Source organism: Scophthalmus maximus, chromosome 8, assembly GCF_022379125.1.
Source record: "Scophthalmus maximus strain ysfricsl-2021 chromosome 8, ASM2237912v1, whole genome shotgun sequence".
In the NCBI taxonomy this organism is placed as follows: Eukaryota; Metazoa; Chordata; class Actinopteri; order Pleuronectiformes; family Scophthalmidae; genus Scophthalmus; species Scophthalmus maximus.
Genome location: NC_061522.1, coordinates 16,740,030 through 16,764,286, shown reverse-complemented (window position 1 = coordinate 16,764,286; position 24,257 = coordinate 16,740,030). Strand labels below are relative to the sequence as shown.

The 24,257-nt window shown below is 41.7% G+C and overlaps 2 protein-coding genes across 5 annotated transcripts; one reads left to right on the top strand and one right to left on the bottom strand.

The window, feature by feature from the left end:
- Positions 1-168: 168 nt before the first annotated feature.
- Positions 169-8,442, bottom strand: gde1 (glycerophosphodiester phosphodiesterase 1). 3 transcript variants are annotated; one of them, XM_035636531.2, is made up of 7 exons: positions 7,789-8,442; positions 6,054-6,229; positions 4,698-4,803; positions 4,026-4,118; positions 3,234-3,445; positions 2,690-2,852; positions 169-302 (listed from the first exon to the last, which is right to left on the bottom strand). In XM_035636531.2, exons 1-6 carry the CDS (start codon positions 8,056-8,058, stop codon positions 2,705-2,707), a joined length of 1,005 nt encoding a protein of 334 aa, XP_035492424.2. In that variant the 5' UTR covers positions 8,059-8,442; the 3' UTR covers positions 169-302; positions 2,690-2,704. The 3 variants fall into 3 exon arrangements, with proteins under 3 accessions (XP_035492424.2, XP_035492423.2, XP_035492422.2); XM_035636530.2 differs by lacking the exon at positions 169-302 and adding an exon at positions 973-1,089; XM_035636529.2 differs by lacking the exon at positions 169-302 and having other exon boundaries at positions 2,288-2,852; positions 7,789-8,441.
- A 30-nt stretch (positions 8,443-8,472) lies between these two features.
- tmem186 (transmembrane protein 186) lies at positions 8,473-10,878 on the top strand. Of its 2 annotated transcripts, none has more exons than XM_035636533.2 (2): positions 8,473-8,584; positions 9,605-10,878. In XM_035636533.2, exons 1-2 carry the CDS (start codon positions 8,570-8,572, stop codon positions 10,250-10,252), a joined length of 663 nt encoding a protein of 220 aa, XP_035492426.2. In that variant the 5' UTR covers positions 8,473-8,569; the 3' UTR covers positions 10,253-10,878. The 2 variants fall into 2 exon arrangements, with proteins under 2 accessions (XP_035492426.2, XP_035492425.2); XM_035636532.2 differs by lacking the exon at positions 8,473-8,584 and adding an exon at positions 8,596-8,932.
- Positions 10,879-24,257: the final 13,379 nt, after the last annotated feature.

Below are 24,257 nucleotides of genomic sequence, written 5' to 3'. Positions count from 1 at the left end.
CTGGAGTCCGGAGTCCGGAGCCTGGAGCCTGGAGCCTGGAGCCCGCAGGAGGACTCGCCTTTGACCTGGTGCCCGCCGCCCCTCCTGACCAGTAGGTGTTCAGCCGTAAACCACCCGACGCCCGCTGCTCCGGCGACAAAGTGGCGTGTAGGTCACCCAAGGAGAAAGCGGCTGCACATGCCCGAGACCCGCCGTGCGGACTCTGATTCCTGACGTGCGGGACAGTGGCACTCCGGGACGGACGCCGTGCTCCTCTGTGCGCCGCTGACGCTCCGGGTAGGTTCCTGCGGCCGCTCCGCTCTCTTACAAAACACAAGGACACCGCACACTTTGGTAACTCATTGGGACGGACAGGCAACATAGTCGGCCAGCGTCAAGCCAGCCGGAATGAGGAACGTGACTTCCGGTTCTCATTTTCCAAAATAAAAACTTGTTATTGTTATTTCGAGGCCCCTCGTTGCATTTGAAGACTTAAACTAGCATCTTGTGTACAAAAGACACCAAGCACCAATTCAAACATTCATGGCCTTTTCAATAAGTCCAGTCTTTTTAAGAAGTTGTATTTCAATAAGGTGTTTCTGATGAAACAAAAACGCAATTAAAAATAATACACATATACATGAACTGGAAAGTTGGGATTTAATCAGGAGTCTAGTGTGAATATGTAGCATTATTTTATGTCTCTGCGGGGGTAATATGGGAATTAGTAAAGCCATTGTTTCTGTATGGAAGCCTATAGGGGAGTTAATTCAAATGATAATGTGAATGTGAAGATGAAAACGTAATTCCACATTAGCATTATAATTTTCCACAAATGTCTTTTGAGGAAAAATTTAACTGAAAATGCAATAATCCAATTTTCACTTTCATTTTCACATCCTTGTATATTTCTGGAACAAACTAACTAAATTGCTACTGAGTCTGGGAAATACATTTTTTTACCGGCTCTTATTTTGAAGTTGGAGTCTCTACCTTTCATTTTCTCGTTGTCTATGATCGGACTACTTTACCGGCTCCCCTCTAGTGACGTCACAACACGCCCCTCAGATGAGGGCTCTGAAGGGGGGAGTGGGAGCGATCACCTTTCACCTATAAAATGAAGTGCGCAAAAAGATAAGATAATAATAATAAGTTCACAGTAATGATGAAAAATGAAATCGAATATATATATTTTTTTCTGCAGACTTTCTAGATTGCCTCATGCCCTAAATATGATCAAATAATAACTAAGAGAGAGCCTGAAAATGATTTGCCAGCTGACTGGTATTTCTTTTGGGAGATTTATTAATCTCTGACTGTAAGTCAAATGAAGGCTTATGAATGCCTTTTGTACAATAAGACCTCAGATACACCTCAGTGCGAGCTGACAGTCTGCCCTCAGCGACTGAAGATCAGCTGGGACGAGGAGCAGCTCAGACAGGTTTACCCAGGGTTGATATCCACCACCACACCCCCTCATTCATCAGCACTATCTGGGTCAGTCCCCTGCGTCTCCCAGGCCAAGAAGCTAATCATCAACAGTCCACACGCCCAGGCCGAGTATCGCCAGCAGTGGGGCCAGCCTATGGTTAAACGATAGCCAGTTTGTACTGTGGAAGATAAGTTTATCAGTTTTCACCTTGCCCCCTTCCTTTGAACTGAGTCAGCGTCTGTTTGGAACAATGTGGACAGATGTTCATCATTAAAAGAAGTGGTTATTAGTTTACTTTCCCTTCAGTCCATGTATTTTCCAGTATACTTGAGAAAGGAAGCGTGAAACATCCTTTTTTTACACTTCTGTGTGAAAGCCGTTTAAAATATTTAAACCATTGACAAGTCTGCTTAGCATTGACAAGTCTGCTTAGAAACATTTCAGCATGCATCAAATATAGATGCAGCTGAAGCTGACATTGGGGTCAAAGGGCAAACAAACAGATGGTGAAGCTCGGACTTCCAGTCATTCAGTCTGAAAACTGTTCCAACAGGGAATTCAAGGCGTGATTAAAAACCTGTCTCGGGCCTGATGTTGCAGACGTCGCCTTACCGGCAGTTTATCTGTAAATCTGTAATCATTCTCAGCTGTCAGTGTTTCACTACACATTTCTTCAGCTCTACTAAAGTTTTAAAGCCACATTACATCTCTGCACATTCACTCCTTCATTCTTACCCCTACACCACGTTACTGGTGCTCCGTATGAAAATTCTATTCTACATTTAAATTACAAATGTGTATTTCTTTTATATATAAAAAGTGGATTGGTATGAGTTCTAAATGCATTTTTCACAACTGATAATTAGGTCTAGGTAGTTTAGTTTATTTATATCTTTATTGAGTAAAAAGGACAGTCTGTGGATGACACTACAGTATAATGCATAGAGAGAGATATAGAGGGAGAGAGAGAGAGAGATAGCAAGACAGAGAAAAATCATTGTATTCCTGAGTTGGTGAAGCCATACATTTGATTTGATCTATTATAGAAACTTTTTATTAACATCCATAAATGCAGATGCCTCAACGTGTCATCATATTAAAATGATGTTATGTTACATGGCATCTTGGTATTAAGTATGGCTCCACAGTCTGATCAGTATGAAATGTGCATGGAGATACAAATAACATGTGTCCTGCATGTTCTTCTACCTCAGGCCACATATGGGTGACGACTAGTGACATGTTCCTTTTTCATGTGTCTGAGCGTTGTGTTCCTGCCTGGTTCTCGGTGTGTCAGTAATGAGGTTCACAGTCCTCCACCAGGCTGTCGGTGATGTAGTTGACTTGTAGCAGCTCCTGGTAATAGTGTTTCTCAACATTGGTGTTGACCGTCCAGGCTATGACCTCCACCCCTCTCTGGGCCCAGTACCATGCATAATCCCTGTAGACAGCACACAGCACACACACAATGGTATGAATATGATGCATGTTACTGTTACACAGGTTTTTAGTACTTGGTTAGTGCTTCTTCTAACAGTCATTCAAATAATCAAGCTCAAATGATCCACCTCATGAATTCAGCGAGTTCATACTTCACTGAGCAAATATTAAGAACATTTATATATCCTGTAATATTCCACAAAACAAATAGAGGATGCAGTAAAACAGCTTCTAACTTCCTAGCTTAAGCAAATAAGTGTGTGTGTCTTCCTGAACAGTTCAAAACAAATAGATAACAATCAGAATGAATAATTCGGATTGTTATCTTGAATTAAGAATCCAGTTAGGAAGTACTGGTCTGGTTCGAGCCACAGAAACTCACGGTGAGACAAAGTTCTTTTGTATCAGGAAGGCTGAGATGCCACAGAGCTTCCACAGTACGTGGTGGTGAGCAGAGTCCAACACAACGTCCATGAGTGTCATCCAATGGTGTTTCCATAGTGACGAGAAACGTGGGGCTCCGTCTCCGAACCGGCTCAAACTCCAGGGCCTGTGGGTCAATGCTGTGACCACCTCTGGGTCGCTCTGTCTCATCTGGGGCCGGAGAAAGAGACAAAACAGAAAACAGTGCTGGTTATGTTTTTTTGTTTTAAAACACAGTGGTTTGCAACATCTGGCAGATATGTTGGCAAATATTTGCGTTTATTCATAGGACCAGTATGTTAGCAATGAAACAATGGGAAGCATAAAACAGAGACACTACCCAAAGCCATCCTGTTTTGTGTTTTTCTTCAGTTTCTCGAAACCGGCACAACATTGATTGATGTAGCAACAATGTACGCATTTATACTGATGCCTTCATCATAGGTCCAAGTTAGGAATAAGTATAATTCATGGCTTAGGCACATGCAAAGCATAGGTTACAATAACAAGCAACGCCACAGATGGTTGTTGGTTCAGATATGTACCTATAATCAGTTTTAGCGAACGTGGTCTTTAAGCTCAGAGTCGAGTTGATTGAGTCATGCTACAATATTGTGTTGATGATAACATAATGGACGGAGGTGTGATGGCTATCGTCCATTTTGTACGAGCATATAGTTTGTCTCAATCAAATACACTGTCGGTCAAACTCTTTCTTTCTTTCTTTACACTTTTCTGGGTGTCCACTCACCCTGTAGATGACTTTGGGCTCAAAGGAACAGACGATGCTGCTGTTGTAGAGGACCGGGTGTTTTGTGTACAGCTCTTTGAGGGCTGCAGCGGCCTGAGAGGAGAGCAGAGACACGTGGTTATAGCAGCTCAGTCAACTGTTTGCAGTGTGTGTGTGTGTGTGTTCCCGTGCAACCACTTGGCAGTAACTCGCAGCTGTGTGTGCGTCGACACAATGCTGCAGGCCTGAAACAACAACCGCCGACACAGCTCTGCATTCCTTACTCATTTAAAAAAAATCTGCTGAGTAAGGGATCACTTGATCACAGGTTACAAGTGATGCAACATTTCACTGGAATGAGCTTTGTAAAGGAACAGAAAAGTAAAGTAATACGTTAGAAGATGGTTAATGAGTAAAGTAATTTGGTACGACTTGATTTATTAATTAAGTGACCATTATTTCAGAACTTAAACATTTGATCAACCTCATCAAATCCCTGCATATTCAGTATGTTCTGATCATTTTTTACCGGGACGCAGTGAATGTTATCTTTGGACCGTCATAAAGACAACACCATGCTCTGGATGCATTGCACAATGTTTTGACTGCATACAGATCAATGAAATCAAAAGTATAACAGACAGACCGCACACAATCTAGTCTCGTAATGTCTGTTGGATTTGTTGGCTACACCTCGTCTGGATGACCCTTGACATCGAAGTAGATGGTGAGTTGCAGTCTGATGCATTCCTCCACTGCCTCCTCCAGAGTCGGGATCTTCTCTCCAGCAAACGTGTCCCTGGCGACGAAGGATCAAAAATGTTGCACGTCAGGCTATGTCCATGTCAGTAATGTGTTTTCAGACAAATTCACAATCACGTTTAACTTTTGATCTCTTCTGTAATGAAATGATCAAATGCATGTGATACATGTTCTTGGCTCTAGGCATCTGTCTATGCCTGGACAACTACCAGGGAGCCTATGTGATTATAATCACAATAAAACTTTTCTGCTGCTATTAAAATATTTCTTGTATCTCTTACTATCTATTAAATATCCAATGGTATGTAAGAAAGGAGCACTTGTACTAGCTTTTATACTGTGTGGAAATGGAGGATGTTTTTACCTACCTGTAATTATCATCTGCCTAACAAATCAAACTATAGTATTAATGTCTCTTAAAGACATTGGTAAGCTGTCTTAACTTGTAGCTGAGAGCCTATATTCATAAATTTTGATTCGTTGGTATAACAAAACAAAAAGAATGGAGCAAACACTCACAAGACTCATCCTCTCATTAAAACCATTGTCCTTTTATATTTATTCAACTTGTTAGACATTGTCTGAAAAAAGGTGTGCCATCTGAATGGGAGGAGTTTTCACATCTCTAACAGATTCTGACTCCTGTAAATATGCCTCACGTGATTTTTGTTTCTTGTTCTGCAACATCTTGAAATGTTGGTGTTTTGCTTTTTACTGTCTATTTCGGCTGAATCCGAACCTGTTTGAAGTTTGATCTGAGGAGAGCTGCTTTTAGAAAACCTCCTGGGTCACTTGTCTCGTGTGCATTACCAACAGCAGCCTCCCTCTGTCGTTTCAAGTCAAGGTTATTTTGTCTGTCTAAAATCATTTCAGCATACGTGGTATTCTGACTTTCTGGCGAAGGCAGGCAAACACCCAACACTTTAAACTTCCAGCCTGATCAAAAACACACACACAACTTGTCTAACCTGCTGCCTCACCTCAAAGATGTAGTACTCTACAAGCAAAAAAAAACACCAAACGACCTCACTGCTATCACTCATTTTTTTGCCAATAACAGACTGATACAGAGACTGCACACAGCCTCTTGTGTGATCGACGTGTCAGCTGCACATACAAACTGGTGGAAACACTAAAGGATGTTGTTTTTTTTGTTGGCATAAACCCCTTTAGTGTGACTTTAGTTTAAACATACCGGTAGTGTATTAGGCTAAAACCGACAGCAATAGTGGAATAAAGTCTGTCCATTCGTCTGAATGCTTGTATGTACATTCCCGCCTTTCTTACCTCAGTCGATGCTTAGCAGCCGCGTCCAGTTTACGCAAGTCAGAAAATCTCATCTGGCTGACTGGTCCTGACCCGTTAGTGGTCCGGTCCACAGTCTCATCATGCATCAGTATTGGGACGCCATCTGCCGAGAACTCCAGGTCCAACTCCACGCCCGTTGCCCCGTTTTTACTGGCCTGGTGCAGCACAGACAGATAAGGGAGTTTCAAGAGGGATTGAATCTGGTCATAATATTCACAATATTCATCTTTCTGAAGTCATTAAACAAAAACGGATGGGATAATCTTTTTCCTGAAGACAAACTGATTTTCAACAGTGGGGCTTTGTTTGCAAGCTGAAAACTGGCATATGAAAAAACTTAAAGATGAAGAGAGGAAGTATCACATTAAAAGGAAATATGATTTGGACACAGGTTTTATGTTCTTCGCGTGTCTGCAGACTGCGTGGGTTTTTAGATAAAGTAAGGATATATAATCTGATCACGAATATAGTGTGGTATGTGTGACATTAAACTGAAGTGAAGAAATGACAAAGAAATGTCTGTTTAAAGAAACTGCCTCCCTGCCACATTTCAAAAAGATTTGATTTTGTGTTTAAGCCAAAAACCTGTTTGTATTAGATGTTATATATTGTGGTGTACACGGCTCTAGTTTGTACGAGATGTTATATATTGTGGTGTACACGGCTCTAGTTTGTACGAGACGTTATATATTGTGGTGTACACGGCTCTAGTTTGTACGAGACGTTATATATTGTGGTGTACACGGCTCTAGTTTGTACGAGACGTTATATATTGTGGTGTACACGGCTCTAGTTTGTACGAGATGTTATATATTGTGGTGTACACGGCTCTAGTTTGTACGAGACGTTATATATTGTGGTGTACACGGCTCTAGTTTGTACGAGACGTTATATATTGTGGTGTACACGGCTCTAGTTTGTACGAGACGTTATATATTGTGGTGTACACGGCTCTAGTTTGTACGAGACGTTATATATTGTGGTGTACACGGCTCTAGTTTGTACGAGACGTTATATATTGTGGTGTACACGGCTCTAGTTTGTACGAGACGTTATATATTGTGGTGTACACGGCTCTAGTTTGTATGAGACGTTATATATTGTGGTGTACACGGCTCTAGTTTGTATGAGATGTTATATACTGTGGTGTACACGGCTCTAGTTTGTATGAGATGTTATATATTGTGGTGTACACGGCTCTAGTTTGTATGAGATGTTATATACTGTGGTGTACACGGCTCTAGTGCAGAGACGGTTCTCAAAATGGACATGATTTTGATCATGATCGTCTCCTCTTATTCTTAATAGCGCACACATAAGTTCCTGTCAGTTTACAGAGCTATGGTTATACCATGAAACAAAAAAATGGAAGGTCTTCTGGTGGCCTTTAGTGATGCACTAAAAATCTTGCTCACGCTCCCAAGATGGGCGAGTGCTCGTCACATGGAAGGTTCCCGCCTGTCGTGCAGTGTTGAGGAAATATATATTGTTTGGTTGTCCTTGTGTTGTATTTCTCTTGTCTTTACTTCACTGATGTGGACCTACTGTATGTGTCTGGAAAATAAAGATGAATCTAAACTTTGTTTTTCCAGTTGTATCGCAGAAGAGGATATGACATGCTGCAGCCTCCAGTGGCCCCTTGAAGCCAGGAGAACCCCCAGGCCTCGCCGAGCCCCTCTCCTCCTCCTCCTCCTCCTCCTCCTCCTCCTCTCACCTCCCGGATGGCTGCTATCGTGTTCTCCGGTGCGTCGTGCCCACCGCCCCGGTGAGCGACCACCGACACCTTGCCGGAGCTAACCCCGCCCTCGGGCGGGTGCAGCACGTGCTGCGCCCGGCTGGCCGGCACCTGGGGGAACCGGAACATGGCCAGGAACAGGTAGAGGGAAGTGGTGAGGACGGTCGTCCACAGCGGGCTCCGGGTCCCGAGCAGGACGACCACGAAGACGACCGAGTACAGGAGGACCTCGTCCCCCAGCTGCAGCATCGTTGCCCCCCCCGTCGTCTCCCTGACCGCTCCGGTCCGGTCCGGTCCGGTCCGTCAGACACCTCCGCCGCCTGTCCCCGTGCAGTTAGCGGACGTCAGCGACGCGTCCTGCCCAATTTGCTGTCTTCAGAGAGACACTTGTCTAGGGCTGAGGAGAGGAACGTCTTCCGCTGGTTCGACGCTCAACACGGCCCACAGACGGGGACACACATCGCACTGCGCGGCAAAAACAGCCGCAGCTTCCGTTCAGTTTCTGAAGCCGAAATATTGTTTCAAAAATATTTACAGGTTTATTAAGAGATATTTTTTAATGAACTCTTAGCTAAGAGTTACAACTTGTCCGCAAGGGGCCCACGCGAGAAAAACAATACATAAAATTAACGAACAATTATCAAAGTTAAGCACATCCGGGTAAGTGGGCGTGCACTTCCTGTAGGTTAACAGTGTTGACTTTGATCCATGCTTTGAACATTCTTTAAAAAAGGATCGTTTCTACGTCTTCCTGTTTCGTATGTCGCAGGTCATGGTGAGCCTCGTCTTTTCCTCAGCTCTGACACTGCGCTCAGTGTTATGCGCGTTGTCAGAGCAACGATTTAGTGTTGAGTTATTAGCCACACAAGCTAAGTGCTAGCTGCTGCTACGCCTGGAATGAATGACAGCCCATTCAGGAGCTGTGTCTTAAATCTGTTTAATTTAAACTTACACTATAATTGTATAGTTTTTTATCGTGTTGCTGTCTACCTCAGTTCTAATGGAGAATTATCCTTTACTTCAGCATACACATATACATGGATTTGATCATACTTTTTATCCAACTGATGGCCCCAATAACAGAGCAGCTATACAATGCGATGCAACCCAGTTCAATAGCCCGGTAATTATTTTGTCATGGCATTTCTCCTTTTAGTTAATTGCAGCTGTGTTGGTTTTACATGTCATAACTCTGTGAGACCTGAAATAGTTGAATGTTCATTAATGAATTGATCAACTGTAAATTAACCAGCAATTTACTTTTAGTCAGCAAATTGATTTGAAACTTTTTGAGGAATCAATCAATCAATTTTTATTTGTATAGCTCTTGTCATACATACAAACAATGCAACACAAATTGCTTTACAGAATAAAAGCGTTAAAAATAGTACCCTTCATCTTTCGATCCACCCCATCCATGCACATAGCAAAACACTAAAACAGGAAACACCAAACGCAGGCATACAAAGAGACAGTGATACAGAAAAAACCATAAAATACTAAATTAGATGAGGAAAAATACAAAGATAAAGTAATAAAATGCTAAAATAGGATATGTTTTGAAGTAAATCCAGAGATGAAAATGGGCTGTTGGAATTAGTATTGGGTATTTTTCATTGTTTGCTCTCATCTATTTGGTTTAGAAATGACTGGTTAATGAAGAATAATTCTGTTCAATTCATGATCATTAGTTGCAGCCTTATTATAGTAAGTTTTGTTACTTTGTCCCCCCCCCTTCATGTATGTTGAGGTCGTCGGTGTCAAATTTATCTTTTTTTATGTCATGTTTCTACAGATCAGGTCAGTGCTGCTGTGCAGGCTAACCTCCCACGTCCTATCCTGTACCAGAGGATCATGTCGGATACCTTATGGTGTGCAGCGTCATTCACCCGCTCCCACGCCCATCCAGCATAGCTTCCACAGACACCTCATACCTAAAATCACAGCTGTGGTCAGGTACTCAGACTTGTCCACGCAGAAGTACACTATGATTTACAACCTGCCATACATTAAGCACCTCAGAGCTTTGTCCAGGCTCAAACTGCTCCAAACTGCAATCACCGTGATGATCTTGCCCCCTGTGTTCGTCATGTACCTGCAGGGAGATGTATCCTCCTTCCTTGTAGGCTATACAACAGGGATAGCACTTCTTGCTGGTGCCATGCTATACACTGCCAGTCACTTCTTCAGGAGAGTGGTGGGGATGATGTACCTGGACCCGTCTCAGACGTCACTCAAAGTGTCCCACCTCACCTTCTGGGGCAAGCGCCATGATATCTACATCCCTGTGTCAGATGTTTTGACCATTGGAGACACAGGGGACTCCACAACAGAGACAATATTGAAACTAAAGAGATACAGCAGTCCACAGACATTATATTTCTCCATTCGTTATGGACGTGTGGTGGACCAACTGGGTTTTGAGAAGGTGTTTGGAAATTGATAAAAGGATTCAGGAATTTTAAATGTGCTTGGATTTCTCTCTGTTTCAAAATCTACAGGTTGAGCTGATGTAACTTATAACTTAATATCGTTTAGCACTAAAGGGGATAATATGTCATTTTTGTCTAGATTAATTTTAGAATCAGAGAAACAGCTGTATAAACTGAATATTTCTTGCAAATAACGAGAGAATCAAACCAAAGTTAAAGGCAGACACCAGCTTAGGGCTATTAACACTCGCCTGCATTAAATTTGCCGGTTGTTATTCTAACTATTCTAATGTTTTTTTGTTCAGAATTTGTGTTTAATTTGACTTATTTTGATCTAAAATCTAAATCTAAAATCTTGCAGACTGACTGATTGTCCATGACTGAATTCATTGATCCCTGCACGTGATAGAATTCTCTACTGTAGTATGTTATTTAGACCGCTAGATGTCACTAGACTCCAGGCAATGTTCCTCAAATGTGTCAGATTCATAGCTAATATTTGATTAAGGCCAGAGCAAAAATGCTTTTTTATGAATACTAAGTGCTGTAAATTAGATAAGCTAATGAAACTTCCCCTTCTATAATTGCAAGCCCTCATCATTGTTTGTTGTTACTTTGAGTAAATTAAATCACCACATTCTTTGCCTCTTATCGCTTTTTCAGTATGACGGCATAGACACAAAGACATAACCACACGTCCTGGCCTGGCACCAGCGGACAGTGCACGGGAACTGTATGATTTACATGTCCCTGTCATATTTTTAACATTTTTAAACTCCCCCTATGGCCTTCTGTCTATAGTGCTGTTTTGTTAATCTAAACATCTACTCCGCCTGAAACATCCACCAGATAAGGGGCTGTTGTTGTTTGGTTGCAGTCACACCCTAGATAAAGAGCACACTCAGTTCACCTATGGGTTCCCAGAAGAACACTTGAGAACACGAACAAAGGAACAAAGGCGGTGGAGTAGAGTTTTTTCCTCTGCAAAACCTCCATGCATTGAAAGGGATTCTGGCAGCTATGAAAGATTCTTTCATGTCTTCAAGGGCCCTGGAGATCCCCACTTCTACTTGTTACTGTCTTGCTCCAGAATGTCCAACGACAGACCCACCTCTGTTTGTTTTTGTCATTGTTAATAACCGGGACGAGCTTCCTATGATCAACAATATTGCATTGACCTTGACTCCACTGCGGCCTGAATGACTCTGCTTTTATATTCAATACAATTTCCTGTGTTTATGAATATTTTGGCTGCTTTTCTCTGACTCATTAGTCATTAACAATGTGTAGGAAGGCGCATGCAGCTTTTCCGAACTGGTGTGTAATACGCTTGAGTATGCCTGACCGCTTGTGTATTCCCAAAGAGGCATTCATCACAGTGCAACCTGGATACCAACATGTTTGGATCACTCCCTGTAAGTGCTAATCTCAGGCCGTCGCTCCCTGGGGTTTGCATGCCGAACCATGTCGAACCATGCCAGCTCTTGGTAATCACACATCTAGCATGTGGGCAGTTTGTTCCCTTGCATTGTCCACCGCATTCCAGATAGTTTTTTGGCACAATATTTTCGATCTTTACTACACAAAAGGGAAACCTTCCTGTCTGAGAAGGATTTCCTCTTGTTTTCAACAAGGAACAGGCTCCGGCTAAAATAATCTACAACTGTATTTGGCTCCGTTCAAATAATGGATAGGTGTGTTATTTTTTTAATAGCAGTGGTGGGTCAGCTGAATAAAAAAAAAAAAAACTTCAGTCCTGTCATTGTCAAAAACACAAGGCTCGTTTCCTCATTAACAAATATGAACCAACAATGAATGTTATTGTTTTGGAAATATAATAATAAATCTTAAAGTTTTATTTAATCTGCTTGGGTTGACACAACATCCGCATGACATATCTACACAGAACAGTATATTAGCAATCCCCCCCCCCCCCCAAAGAGTTGACATTAAAGGAATATTTAGGCATTTTGAGAAATATCCTTATATTTGCTTTTCTTCATGAGAGTTAAACGAGGAGATTGATCCCATTTTCATGTACAAAGGATAAAGACTGGGAAACCGCTAGTCTGACTGTCCCAAAAAAATACCAACAACACAAAAGCTCGAAAAGTAAACATGTCAACAATCTTGTTTATTTAATCCATACTCATAAAGTTAAAAAATAGAAAGCAAGAGTTTATGGTTTTCTGGGAGTCGCTTTCATCCAGCTGCTGTTCACCACAATTTTTTTTTACAGCATGTGACTTTCTCTAAAACTGGATCGTATTGTTTCTTTTTTAACAGCAAACAAGATAGAACACGTGTATGACTTGCTTTAGAGAAGCCAATAGCAAAGATCTTTGTGTGTGTATTTACAGTTGAAAGAAATTAACGGCTTTTACTTTTAATCAACAGATGATCAGCATGGGCCTCACACATGATACAAAGCGAATGAAGGACATTTCTGCACCTGCTGATTGTGATTCCTGTTCATAGACCTCGGTGTGTCATTGTGAGAAACAGATTACTGAAAAGAAGTTTTAATATCTGAGAACAAAGATATTAAAGTGACACGTGGAAAGAGAGTGCAAGGAGCAGATTAGAATACAACACTATCAGTTTGCAATAGATTGGCAGCCACCAGCCATACTTTTCTGATTTACAGCCACGGTAAGTGAACAGCTTTGCGTCCCTGGTGGGTGTCAGGGGCAGGGGTGGGAGCCTGGGTCCTTGTACCATAAATCCTGGTGGCCGTGATGGCCTGCAGAGAGAATGTGCTTAACCCTGCATTGGGTTTATAATTAGAAACATACCTCGCTGCGTTTGCGGGGCAGGAAGCAGCTCGGGCCTCCGTGTATGCGTAAGTGTGTGGGGGGCTGTAGGGTTGAACAAAAAGAGGAAAGTGTACACATGGTGCAAGCATGCGATATGATCACAGTCTGGTATTTGAGCGCTGCAATCACCTCGTCAGAATGTGCAGGTGGATGTGAGGGCAGGATGGAGAGGACCTATATGAGACAGGGTAATGAGACATAGGAAACCAACAGTCATACTTGTACTGTATGTTTCAATTAGACATCACTGATTTACAGACACAGCTCTGCAGGTTGACTCATAGACTCATAGTCACAGAACAATGGGAGATATATATATATATATATATATATATATATATATATATATATATATATATAAACACATTGCTGAACTGGTAAAGGCGGTTTGAAATTGTTTAATAAGTACATACAAAGCTACACAGAATTTTAATTATTCAATTATTATGTTCATTCAAGTCAACGTGTCAAATACAAGAAGTATTGTAGCTGTCCAAAGATTTAGTTGCACTGCCCGTTGAGCTGCCTTTAATGTGTATATCATCATTCTTATTATTTGCTTTTATTTTATTTTCTCTGTTTTTCACCAATGTAAAGTGTCTTTGAGTCTTGTGTTATCATTATAAGCATCATTATTATTACTAGTTCATATTGTTATACACTGCCACACTGTATCTTTTTTTTAAATTTAAAGGTGGAATTTCTGAGGAATTTTAACCTCAGTACAATGCATGTTGGGAGGTAGTGTTTCTAAATAACTTCAATTCATGAGTTACATAAACAGTCCGTCAGACACTTTGTCGACTGAACTCATGATTATTAGCTCTGAAGGTGATAATTAAACAGTTTACACTTTAAAATGGACATTAGTCAGCAGAAATTTCTCTATCGATTAGTTATCAGGACACTTGACAGAATTTCCACTTTTATTTTAAATGTTTTAATTCAAATATCTGAGGCCTGATAACCTCCAGCTGTTATTTATTATTTGTTATTGTAAATTGTAGTTTTCACAGTATAGCAGGTTATTGCCCAATCCCGATGCAACACGTGTGCCTCTGCTGAAAATAAGTACTTTTATTGTAATCCACATTCTGGTCATGAAGGTGATCTTACACTGTTGAGCCCCCCCGTTCACTGATCCCCCATCAGTGATCCACTATGTCTCCAAGGAAATCCATAACATGTGGAGTTGGGACAAACCTTCAGTCTGATTAGAAACATTATATATTAGTGATGGGAAACCCTATTTTGTAAGTGAAAACATTTGGTTCGAAGCCACAAAAGACAGGAAATCCAGCTGATCCTTGCGAACACAAAATACACCCAGCTCTATGCCCAGTTTTTTCAGTTTTTCTCTCTGTGGTATTCCCAACCACACTAATATTATCATGTTCAATTTGCAATACAACCTGTGCTGCTACTCATTTCTGCCTTGTGCAAAGAAAATGCGGTACGGTTGGTCACGGCTTGGGAGAGAAGACCCGAGAATTTGATGTGATCCAGTCAATCTGCAAAGCTAATGAAAAGTGAAAAATGAAAAGAAAAAGGAGGACCAGAGCAGACATTCTTTGTACAGCCCCCCCACCCCCCCAACTTTGGGAAGCCATGTTCTTGGACACGCTTCACGCCATCTTCTGTTTCATCAATTGTTTTTCCTAAGTGTCTCGTCCCACCACCCGGGCAACACAGGCCAAGACCAGACAAAGCGCTCGCTAGTGGGATATGTTTGAAAAACAAAAAGAGTTAGGGATTCACTGGGTCGCCCAGTGTTTTGAGTAGAGAGGATGTGTTGTGGGGTTCAGAGGGCGAGGCTGGGAGAATCTGACAATAGACAATAGATAATCTGCATCACAACATCCATTGTGGTCTGGGGTGCGTCTCCTAGTTTCATTCGCAGAGCCCAAATATTCCCTTAAAGAAAAATTTAATCAGACCCAATTTTTTGACATAACAGCACAACGTTCTTTCTCCAGGGAACCCACAACAAAAATGTTATATTTTTGTATCTGGGCATTTGGACAGCACCGAGGGACATTTAAAAATGGATTTCTTTTAATGAAAAGGAAAAATGTGTATACACAGCAAATCACAGCTCTCTATTTGTGTTTCAAAATATCAAAAATATTCCCATATGACATGTGTAAGTGTAATTTACCCATAATGGGTAAATGAAGAGCTCTACAGACTTACGGATAGGGACCTCAATGGCAGCCCAGTTAAGTTCATGGGTTAATAAGTGCAACGCTTGCACCGATTTGACATGCTGGGTGTACTTCCTTCAGTTGGACTGAATCTTTGTTATCCAATTTCCCTCCCTTAAACAACACATTGAAGCCAGCATGCAGGATGGCTTCACACACCCGACCCATGGTAAAAAAGGCCTTGTGGGCCACGCTGCACATTTGAATTCTTTGAAAGCGATGCCTCACCCAGCGGGGGGGTTCCTGCTGAAAAGAGAAGCAAGGCTCAGCTTCGGCCTCAGAGACTCATACAGGACGGAGGGAGGAAGACTACTCTGCTCCCAAGATTATGTGCCCAGCATTCCCAGTGCCATTCCCAATACAGTCTTACACTCCTGACAGCCCGGTTCGTCATCAGTAAGGTGTCAGGGCGACTGATTGGATAATTAAATGTGTTTACCTTGGCTCCACCGGTCAGACGGACAGTCTCCTCTTTACAACTGTGGGGGATTTCCTCAAGGGCAATCTCATCAAAAGTGAACAATACCACATTACTGGATGAGGGGGGGAGGCAGCAGGAGGGTGTGAGGTGGGGTGGTAGGTGCCCTCCGGGTGCTGAGTGATGTAATCTGCTCCGCTATTGTCGCGCTGCCCCTCGAGGCTTCGAGTACTTACCTCGAATACAGCAAAGGAGGAAGTCGGTATTTAGGTGTATATCAAGTGTTGGCAGGTTTATGGCTTAATCGTTCAATTATCTGCAGCTCCATTGTATAAATTATAGTTTATGAGATGCAGTGTACAGTGTGTAAGCACAGTGAGAATAGAGAGTGGGTTATTCTGGATACAGAATTGGAAATACAGTTCACTGAGAATGCAAACAATTTAGACAATACCGTACAATACGGTTCAAGGCCCAAGTAGGAACTGACCCCTGAAGTATGGTCACAGAAAAAACATGGGTTTACAATTTTATTTATTCTCTTTGTCCTACATCTTCATGTACACAATATTCTGCAATTTCATGTGACTGGTTTCATGTTTTTATGTGTGTGTGTAAAAAACCTTTCTAACTCTAAATCTCAACGCAAAGTAAACCAATATGAAAACTGTTGTTTTTATTTGTTTTATTACAACATTTGATCAAATGACTTCATTGAGAGACTCAAATAGATGGACCAACATTGCAGTTGCCATCAGCAAAACATAGTGTTTTATGTGTCTTTCTGTTTGTTGTTTTTGTTTTACTTAACTTTTTGACTCTTCACTGTGCCTGTGTTTCAGGGTGCAAGAGCGAGCGTGAGGTGTGTGTGTGTGTGTGTGTGTGTGTGTGTGTGTGTGTGTGTGTGTGTGTGTGTGTGTGTGTGTGTGTTCGCCGACTGGGCTCTCCGGTCGATCACAGACACATTTCAACCCTCACCAACCGGATGTGATCAGGTTCAACAAATAAGCTTTGCTTATGCCGGCTCCAACACTTATTCTACAGCAAGGTAAATCACTGCAGTAAATGTGAAGCCCTCGTTTGGTTTAGCTGACTTCTGTTTTACCCTGATTTCTCTGGCAGCACAGGCATAGTTTCACTCTCTGCTTACTGTTAGTCATTAGATATTCCCACATATCAGAAAAAAAAATTGAAATCTCTGCCAGAAAACAATTGCTTCCCCAGAACCCACTGTTAATGAGACAGAGCAGCTGATTGCTTAAAGGACCAAATGGAAAAGTCGAATGCTTTGCGTGTAAATTAATACCTCATAATGTTTAAGACAGCAGTTAAACCACAGACACTAACTTAACTTCCTTTTCCCATTAGACTAAGAGAAAGGCCAACGCTATTGACAAATGAGCTCGGTGCACGTTCATTCCTCAACATCATTGCCTCTAAATAACTGTGGCCTTGGGGAAGGAGAATATCAAAGTGATGAAGAGATCATACAGCAGTGATGAATATATGTCGTCAATACCTTTTCATAAAGATGTGCATGAGCTAAAGAAAATTCCAAAGCATCCATATCAGTGAGGGATTTGCCTTAATATGCATATTTCAAGGTTTGCATTTTCAATAGCTCACTCATTTATGAACTTATTGATATCAAACCACTTCTTATGTCTTTTACAGCCTATCACATCTTTCACAGCTGTTAGTTTGTGAAAAAAGCTAAAGGAAATTCCATGAGGCCCCTTGTGTTTTAATTCACCAAACTCAAGTCCATCATTTGGCGTCAGACTGCAGTCAATTTAGTCAGTGTAGCAGATTTGTGCTGCCTGGGAGTGTTGCCTTCCTACTGTCCTTTCATTTAGAGTCCTATCGGTGAATTGCTATTAGCCCCACAAGCAAGAGTGAAATAGTTCCAAAAGTATATGGATTGCCTTGAAACTTAGTGCACACAGTCACAGTCCCCTTGGGTTGAACCCAATTCTGTGATTTGGTGATTTTTCCTCTGGCAACACACGAGGTATGATATTTAGGGTTTTGACCGAAACGACTACTGGATTGATAGCCATCAAATTTGGTTGAAAAAGTCATTCAGCAACTTTTCATTGAGGGTCGTCATTAGATTAACATTTTGATATTTGTGATATTTTATTGTTTGTCCAAATACCCTTTGAATTCATTCTCATCAGCCTTGATTGCACTAATCCCCAAATCTAGCATGCTGACATGCAAACATTAATTGTGGTGTTTGTCTTATTTTGGAATGAAGCGTCTGAAAGCCAAATACCCCCGAGTCATTCCCTACGACTCGGTGGCGCTCTGAGCCGCTCCCCCTGGGACCACAGGCTAATAACAGCATACAATCAGTAAGTGTGTCACTTTCTTGTCATATTTGGGCATAATAAAAAACAGGAGAGAGAGAGAGAGAGAGAGAGAGAGACAGAGAGAGAGAGTTCCTCCTCCAGATTCTCAGGCCTCTGCAGGTCCGTCTCAGTGGCAGAACGGACAGTTCCTGTGTTTGTGCGTGTTCCTGTCTCCCGCTGTCAGCCTGAGGCGCGTCGCCATTGTTTCCTCATATAGCGCCGGAGGTCAGGACTGCTCCCTCGCTGGCTCATGCTCTCCCTCTGTCTCTCTCGCTCTCTCTCTCTTGGCCTTGCCGCCCGGGCGAGGGAGGAGAGCCGGGAGAGAACAGGAGGCGAGGCTCCAACCGGGCCGGTCACACCTAAATGAATTAGAGATACAGTTGGACACACAGCCACACACACACGTACACGTACACACACGTACACCTTTTGTTGTGCAGCAGGGGGATTCCAGGTTTTCTTGTAAACACTGTGCAGGTAAACAGACTCCGTGTCTGGCACACTGAGATGTGAAGCGACTGATTCTTCTGCTCCGCTCGACTCAAATGGACTTTGTGTGATTTAGTAACATTTGACTCTGGCCTTGTTGTTCGGCCACAACTGTGCACATCACTATCGATCATAATTCACCCTTGCATGTTGTGGATCCCTTTGGGAAGATCTCGACCACAGGTGACCGGTAGCTGAGAGTTCAATTTTTGTTCCCCCTGTCCAGTGACTCCCAATTCATTTTTTTGTTTCTGGGTCAAATTCTTTTGTTTATCCGTCATTTTGATAGAATCAGTGGGTGGCTTTGTTTTCATTACTCCGGTCACCTTTTCGAACATCCACTAGTTGACCCGTATTTGTGTTATTGTGCGGCATTTTGTTAGTTTCCCATCCTGCCACCCCTGTCCTTCAGGCCTTTTTGTTTCTGGGAAAGTAGCAATCCCCAAACCATCCTACTAGAATCTACTCTACTTGTCAAATTTCTTCTGCAATCGCTTAATTTTTGTCATATCTATATTGTATTATTCTTCTCTTCTCATGATGCATTCATTATTCATCTGAATTCCTCTGAAATACATTAAAGCAGCAGATGGCTGCACATAATTTTGACAATAAAATGTGTAAATACAGTAAAGGTTAAAATCCCATTTCACTGCTACTCCAGCTGATGCCGTCACTGAGACAATAAGGTGTGTTTTTGGTGCCTTGTATCACTTAAAAAAAAAAAAAGACTCCAGTGTAGTTTTATTTTTTTATAGATTTTTTACAGTGTTGGTACATTAAATTCTTGAGTTGATGTCCATCATCATCATCCTTGAAATGCCAGTTGTAGACTCTCTTTCTTGTCGGAACAGATGTTGCTCAGAACAATTTTCTGGTTTCATTGTCATATAAATATGCAAAGACTTGCATCTGGTTACAGTAAAATCCTGCTCTGATATTTCAATAAATACAGATCATGCTGAGCTGCTCCGTCTTGGCAGGTCTGTAGGATTCAGAATGATGTGTTTATTTAGACTTCTCACCTCACAGAGAGCGGGAGATTGGGGTAATTTACACGTACAATTACCACGATATTTGTACTGGCATATGTATGCAATACAAAATAAGTTCAGTGTGCTAGTATGATAAGTCCTGCATTATTGTTTTGAAAGAACTCATCATGGTAACTGTGTTAATTGAGTGTTAAGGGCCTTTCATTACCACTAAACTCCACTCTGCTTTGTAACAACTTGACGGCAACGATACTGAAACTCTCCGTGTTGTGGTCAACTTTCATACAGTGTGTTATAAATTATAATGTACGCATTTGTTTATTCAAGGAAAGTACCCTGACCACGTATGTTGTTTTTTTATGACCCTGATTCATCAGTCTTCTAGTTTATGGGTGGCCGTGGAGCAGGAAATATCACGGACACTTCTGAGTGTGGTGTTTTGATCAACGGTATACAGCAGTATTGCGGTATGCAGCAGTATTGCAAGTTTTTGAAGATTTGCCACAGACTGGAAACAAAATCCATGTTTTAATAATTATAATAATAATAATAATAATAATAATGCATGTTATTTATAGGCACTTTTCAAAACAAAACAGGTCACCTTACAAGGCAGAGTTTAAAAGAACAACAACAATAATAAAATCACCAAGAAAATTGATGAATGTGGGTGATGAGTAGAAATCAGACTGAGTATGCCAGTTGAAGGAGATGTGTTTTGAGATGGGACTTGAAAGTGGAGAGAGTCAATGTTACCGATGTAGGGTGGGAGGGAGTTCCAAAGGCGGGGGGGCAGAGCGGCAGAAGGCTATAGACCCCATGGTGGTCAAGCGAGCGGCTGGCACAGTGAGCTGGATGGAAGAGGAAGACCTAAGAGTGCGGGTGGGTTTGTCGATATGCAAGAGTTCACATATTCAGTCAAAGCAAAAACATCCCATTAAAATCTAAATAATTAAGTGCTGTAATAGAGATCATTAAAAACTTCACCAGGCTGTAAACTGATCCGCTTTGAGCTAAATCAACATACAATATATGGCCAAAAGTATATGGACACTGTACAGCACACAATGACATTATAATAATAATAATAATAATAATGATAAATTTCATTTATAGAGCACTTTTCAATACTAAAAGCAATCTCAAAGTGCTATTATTGACAACACGTCCCCTTAACGTTGCCAACAAGTCAATGTTCGACCCACTCCTGTTTCAACGTCACAATGCCCCTGTGCACGTGTGAGGTCCTCATGTTCTTCATGGTCTAGTGTGGAAGGACTTGAGCGGCCCTGACCTCACTGAGCACCACTGGGATGGAGGCGGCGGGTGCGAGCGAGGCCTTATCACACCGCATCGGTGCTGCAGTAATCTCTCTAATGCGCTCGTGGCGGAGGTTCTTGTGGGCAGCCACTTCCCAGAGGAGAGGAGGCTGTTTTGGCAGATGATTAATGCTCCATAGTTTTGGAGTGAGGTGTTAAACAATCATATACAGCGCGCGTGTCATGTTCAGTTGTCCACTGCACTGTAATGTACGTGAACCTTACACTGCAGGGATCACACCCAGCCAGTCTTCGGTCCGCTCATCTTTATATCTCCCCTAATGCAAACAAAGGATGAATATAGATGTCCTTTATCTCCCTCCACTTTCTGTCCTGTGGTGATATTTGCTCAGCTGGCAGCAGACGCCCGGTCTTTAAGCTACACAGACATACATGAGTCCCCTTTGGTTTCACATGTTAGACTGATGGACATCTGAAAAGCTCCGCTCTGTCTTCTACAAAAGTGTACGTCATATTTTCTTTTACACCTTCAACACACATTAGGCTCATTTCACCTCACCTAATGGCACCTTTTTGAATGTGTATATCCAGCATGGCTAAATAAACAGTTGAGGCTACAAGGTCAGGTAGCTTCAGGGAACGTGTGATTAATAAGACTATAATAAATCCTCTAGGGCATGTTTATCTTTTCTGTTTTTTAATATATGACTATTAGAAATGGGTTAAAGAGCATCTGTGTTGCATTGTTCTCAACTTCAGGTAGCCGAGTCACAAGGGACATCGGATTTGACTATGAAATCCAACATTTTCCAGCTGAGCTCAAGTTCTTTACTAATGGCTGATGCCATCTGGTCCTGATGAGGAAAGGAAACACTCTGTAAACCATGTGTAAAAAGAAAAAGTCAGCTATTTCACTGTTCATGGTGCTTCGAGTTTGTCCAAACAGAGAAGCAAAGTGTTAGTGATAGATCCCAGTCATGATAAGGCGCTTTGTTTTTACTATGACATTAGTAATCTTCTGTTGATCTCGAAGCAGACGAGAGCACCAATTATGTCACTACTCTGAAGCCTCTGTTCTTCAGTGTACATTACTGAGTAAAAAAAATCATCATCCACCATAAACAGAATTGGATAATCCTCATTGAATTATGAGTGTCGTACACTCCATAGTCTGATTCACCCAGGGTGAAAACAAAATGAATAAGGAAAATCTGGTATCAAACCGAACAATAACATTTTAAGAGATATGATTATACTGAATTCTTATAATCTTGATAATAAATCACAGCCTCTAATCAGTCTTAAGGGATTTTGTTTTGCTGTGCTGAAAACAACAATCATCTAACACTCTAGTTTGAGAATTTTTGTCAGGCAATTCTTTTTAATTATCAGCCCTCGGGAGAAAATGAGCTGGATTTCAAGCCACATCAGCCATGCTAGCAAAGATTTCCTGTGATAACTGCATTAACATTGACTGAAGAAACCTTCTATTCTTCATCCTACTGTTGAATCAGTGTGTGTTGGTACCACCACAGGCCTTTTCTTGGCCCATTGCAACACCCTGTCTCTCTTGTGTCTGACAGTGAACAGGACTTTCTCCTGAGGCCCTACACCCTCCAGCACTGAGCCCCGGGGGTCCTTACATCAGTGGGCTCAATCAGGAACAATCACAAATAAAGCAGACATGAACGCAATGCAATGATGAATCACCTGGCCAGCATTTTCTGCACGAGGACATACTGTATATACATTTTCTGCAGTGCACGCTGTCAAAAGAATGATCCCATTTCCCCTTATAAATCCTCAGTAATTGCATTTAATTTGTAACAGCCTGACCCTCTTGACTCGTGAAATCTCTTCTTCAGTGTCCAGATTGGGCCGACGGGGACCTGGACATAATGTAGATCTGCTGTTGGTGGATTTGAGCTTTTTGTTTGAATGAAGTGTTTTTGCATTCACAGCAGGGTGCAGCACTCCTGGGACATGTGGGAACAAAGGCTGTTGTGTCGACCGGCTGTTCTTGTGAAACGGACTGTTTCCAGATCATGGAGAGGACAGTTAAGTTTGTGCTCATGATATTTTAGACCCATTGCACAATTTACCAAGTCTGGATGGAGCATGTTTCTCCCTGGTGTTGATGTAGTATATGCTGTAGATTGCAGATTAGGTTGATTGGAGACTATATATTGCCCAGTAACATACTGCTCTCTTCTTATGAAACAATTTGCACAACTTTTAACTTTTGAGCCACACGAGCAGCAAAAAATATGGAAATTACAATGTGGTTCCTGCTGAAGTTTTATATGAAATCCTCAAAATATAACTATAGGACGTGGTGTCCTACCTGCAGCTTCAAACAGAAATGACAGAGACTGTCCATGATGTGATGTGGAGACGTCAAAGACTACAGATGAAACAGGAAAATGTCACAATCATACAAGATTTATTCTGAATGTGATTAAAACAAAGATAACTATCCATCTATAGGAAATTGATTGAAGTTGAATAAATATGATAATTATGTAATATGAAAGTATGACAATTGACATACATTATTATAGTAAATCAATAAAACCCTTAAGCGGTGCCAGTGGCTTAAATTTCCAGAGCGACAGCCCTAAACTAAGTCTTTCTGAGAAAACTCCTGTAATTATGTCATATCCAAAGTTTATTCAGCAATTATCCCATGACTCTGACCTCCTCATACTTATTTGAAACTGCGTCAACGTGTAACGGCAACAAGAAACCAAAAGAACATATTTAAAGGTTGATCCTGTTACGTGTAGTGATAGTAAAATAATGAATCTTGTCTTGTTAACATATTTATAGGTTTGAATTGGCTTCCTAAAATATTTATCTGAAAGGGCCATGTCAGGAGTGCAAACTTACTTTGGCACAGTAACATGGCAAAGCTCCTGTGGGTAAAAATGTAGTATTTTGTGTACTTTACTTGGTTTGTCGTCGCCCCACTGCACAGTCATGCAGCGTGTCTTGTAGTCTGCTCAGATTTCCAAGCTTTGTTAACATCAGACAAGATGGCTGATAAAAAAAAAAAAGATAGCTAATTAAGACTAATGGCTTTTTAACACATCAGTTTCTTCTTCAGAGGAGGAGATCTCTCCCTCCTCAGTCAACAGATAAAATGCGGCGTGAACGGTCGTGGCCTGTTGACTGAGCTGTCGACAGAGACGCCAGGGTATGGGCAGACACCCAACATATGGTCAAATGGCCTGTCATGCTGGTGTTGATATGCTTAACAAACACGCAGACGGACGCATGCATGTGTACACACATCCATCCCCCCCGACTCTATGAAGTCACTGCCTAAAGCCGCCTCGTTTTGGGGTCAGGGCACCGAAACGAATTAATCACTGTGTAATTGGCCTGGGAATCAGCGAGGGACGAAACTAGCAGGACAGCGCAGACGTCTGTGGCTGGAAAAGACTGGACATAGATGCAG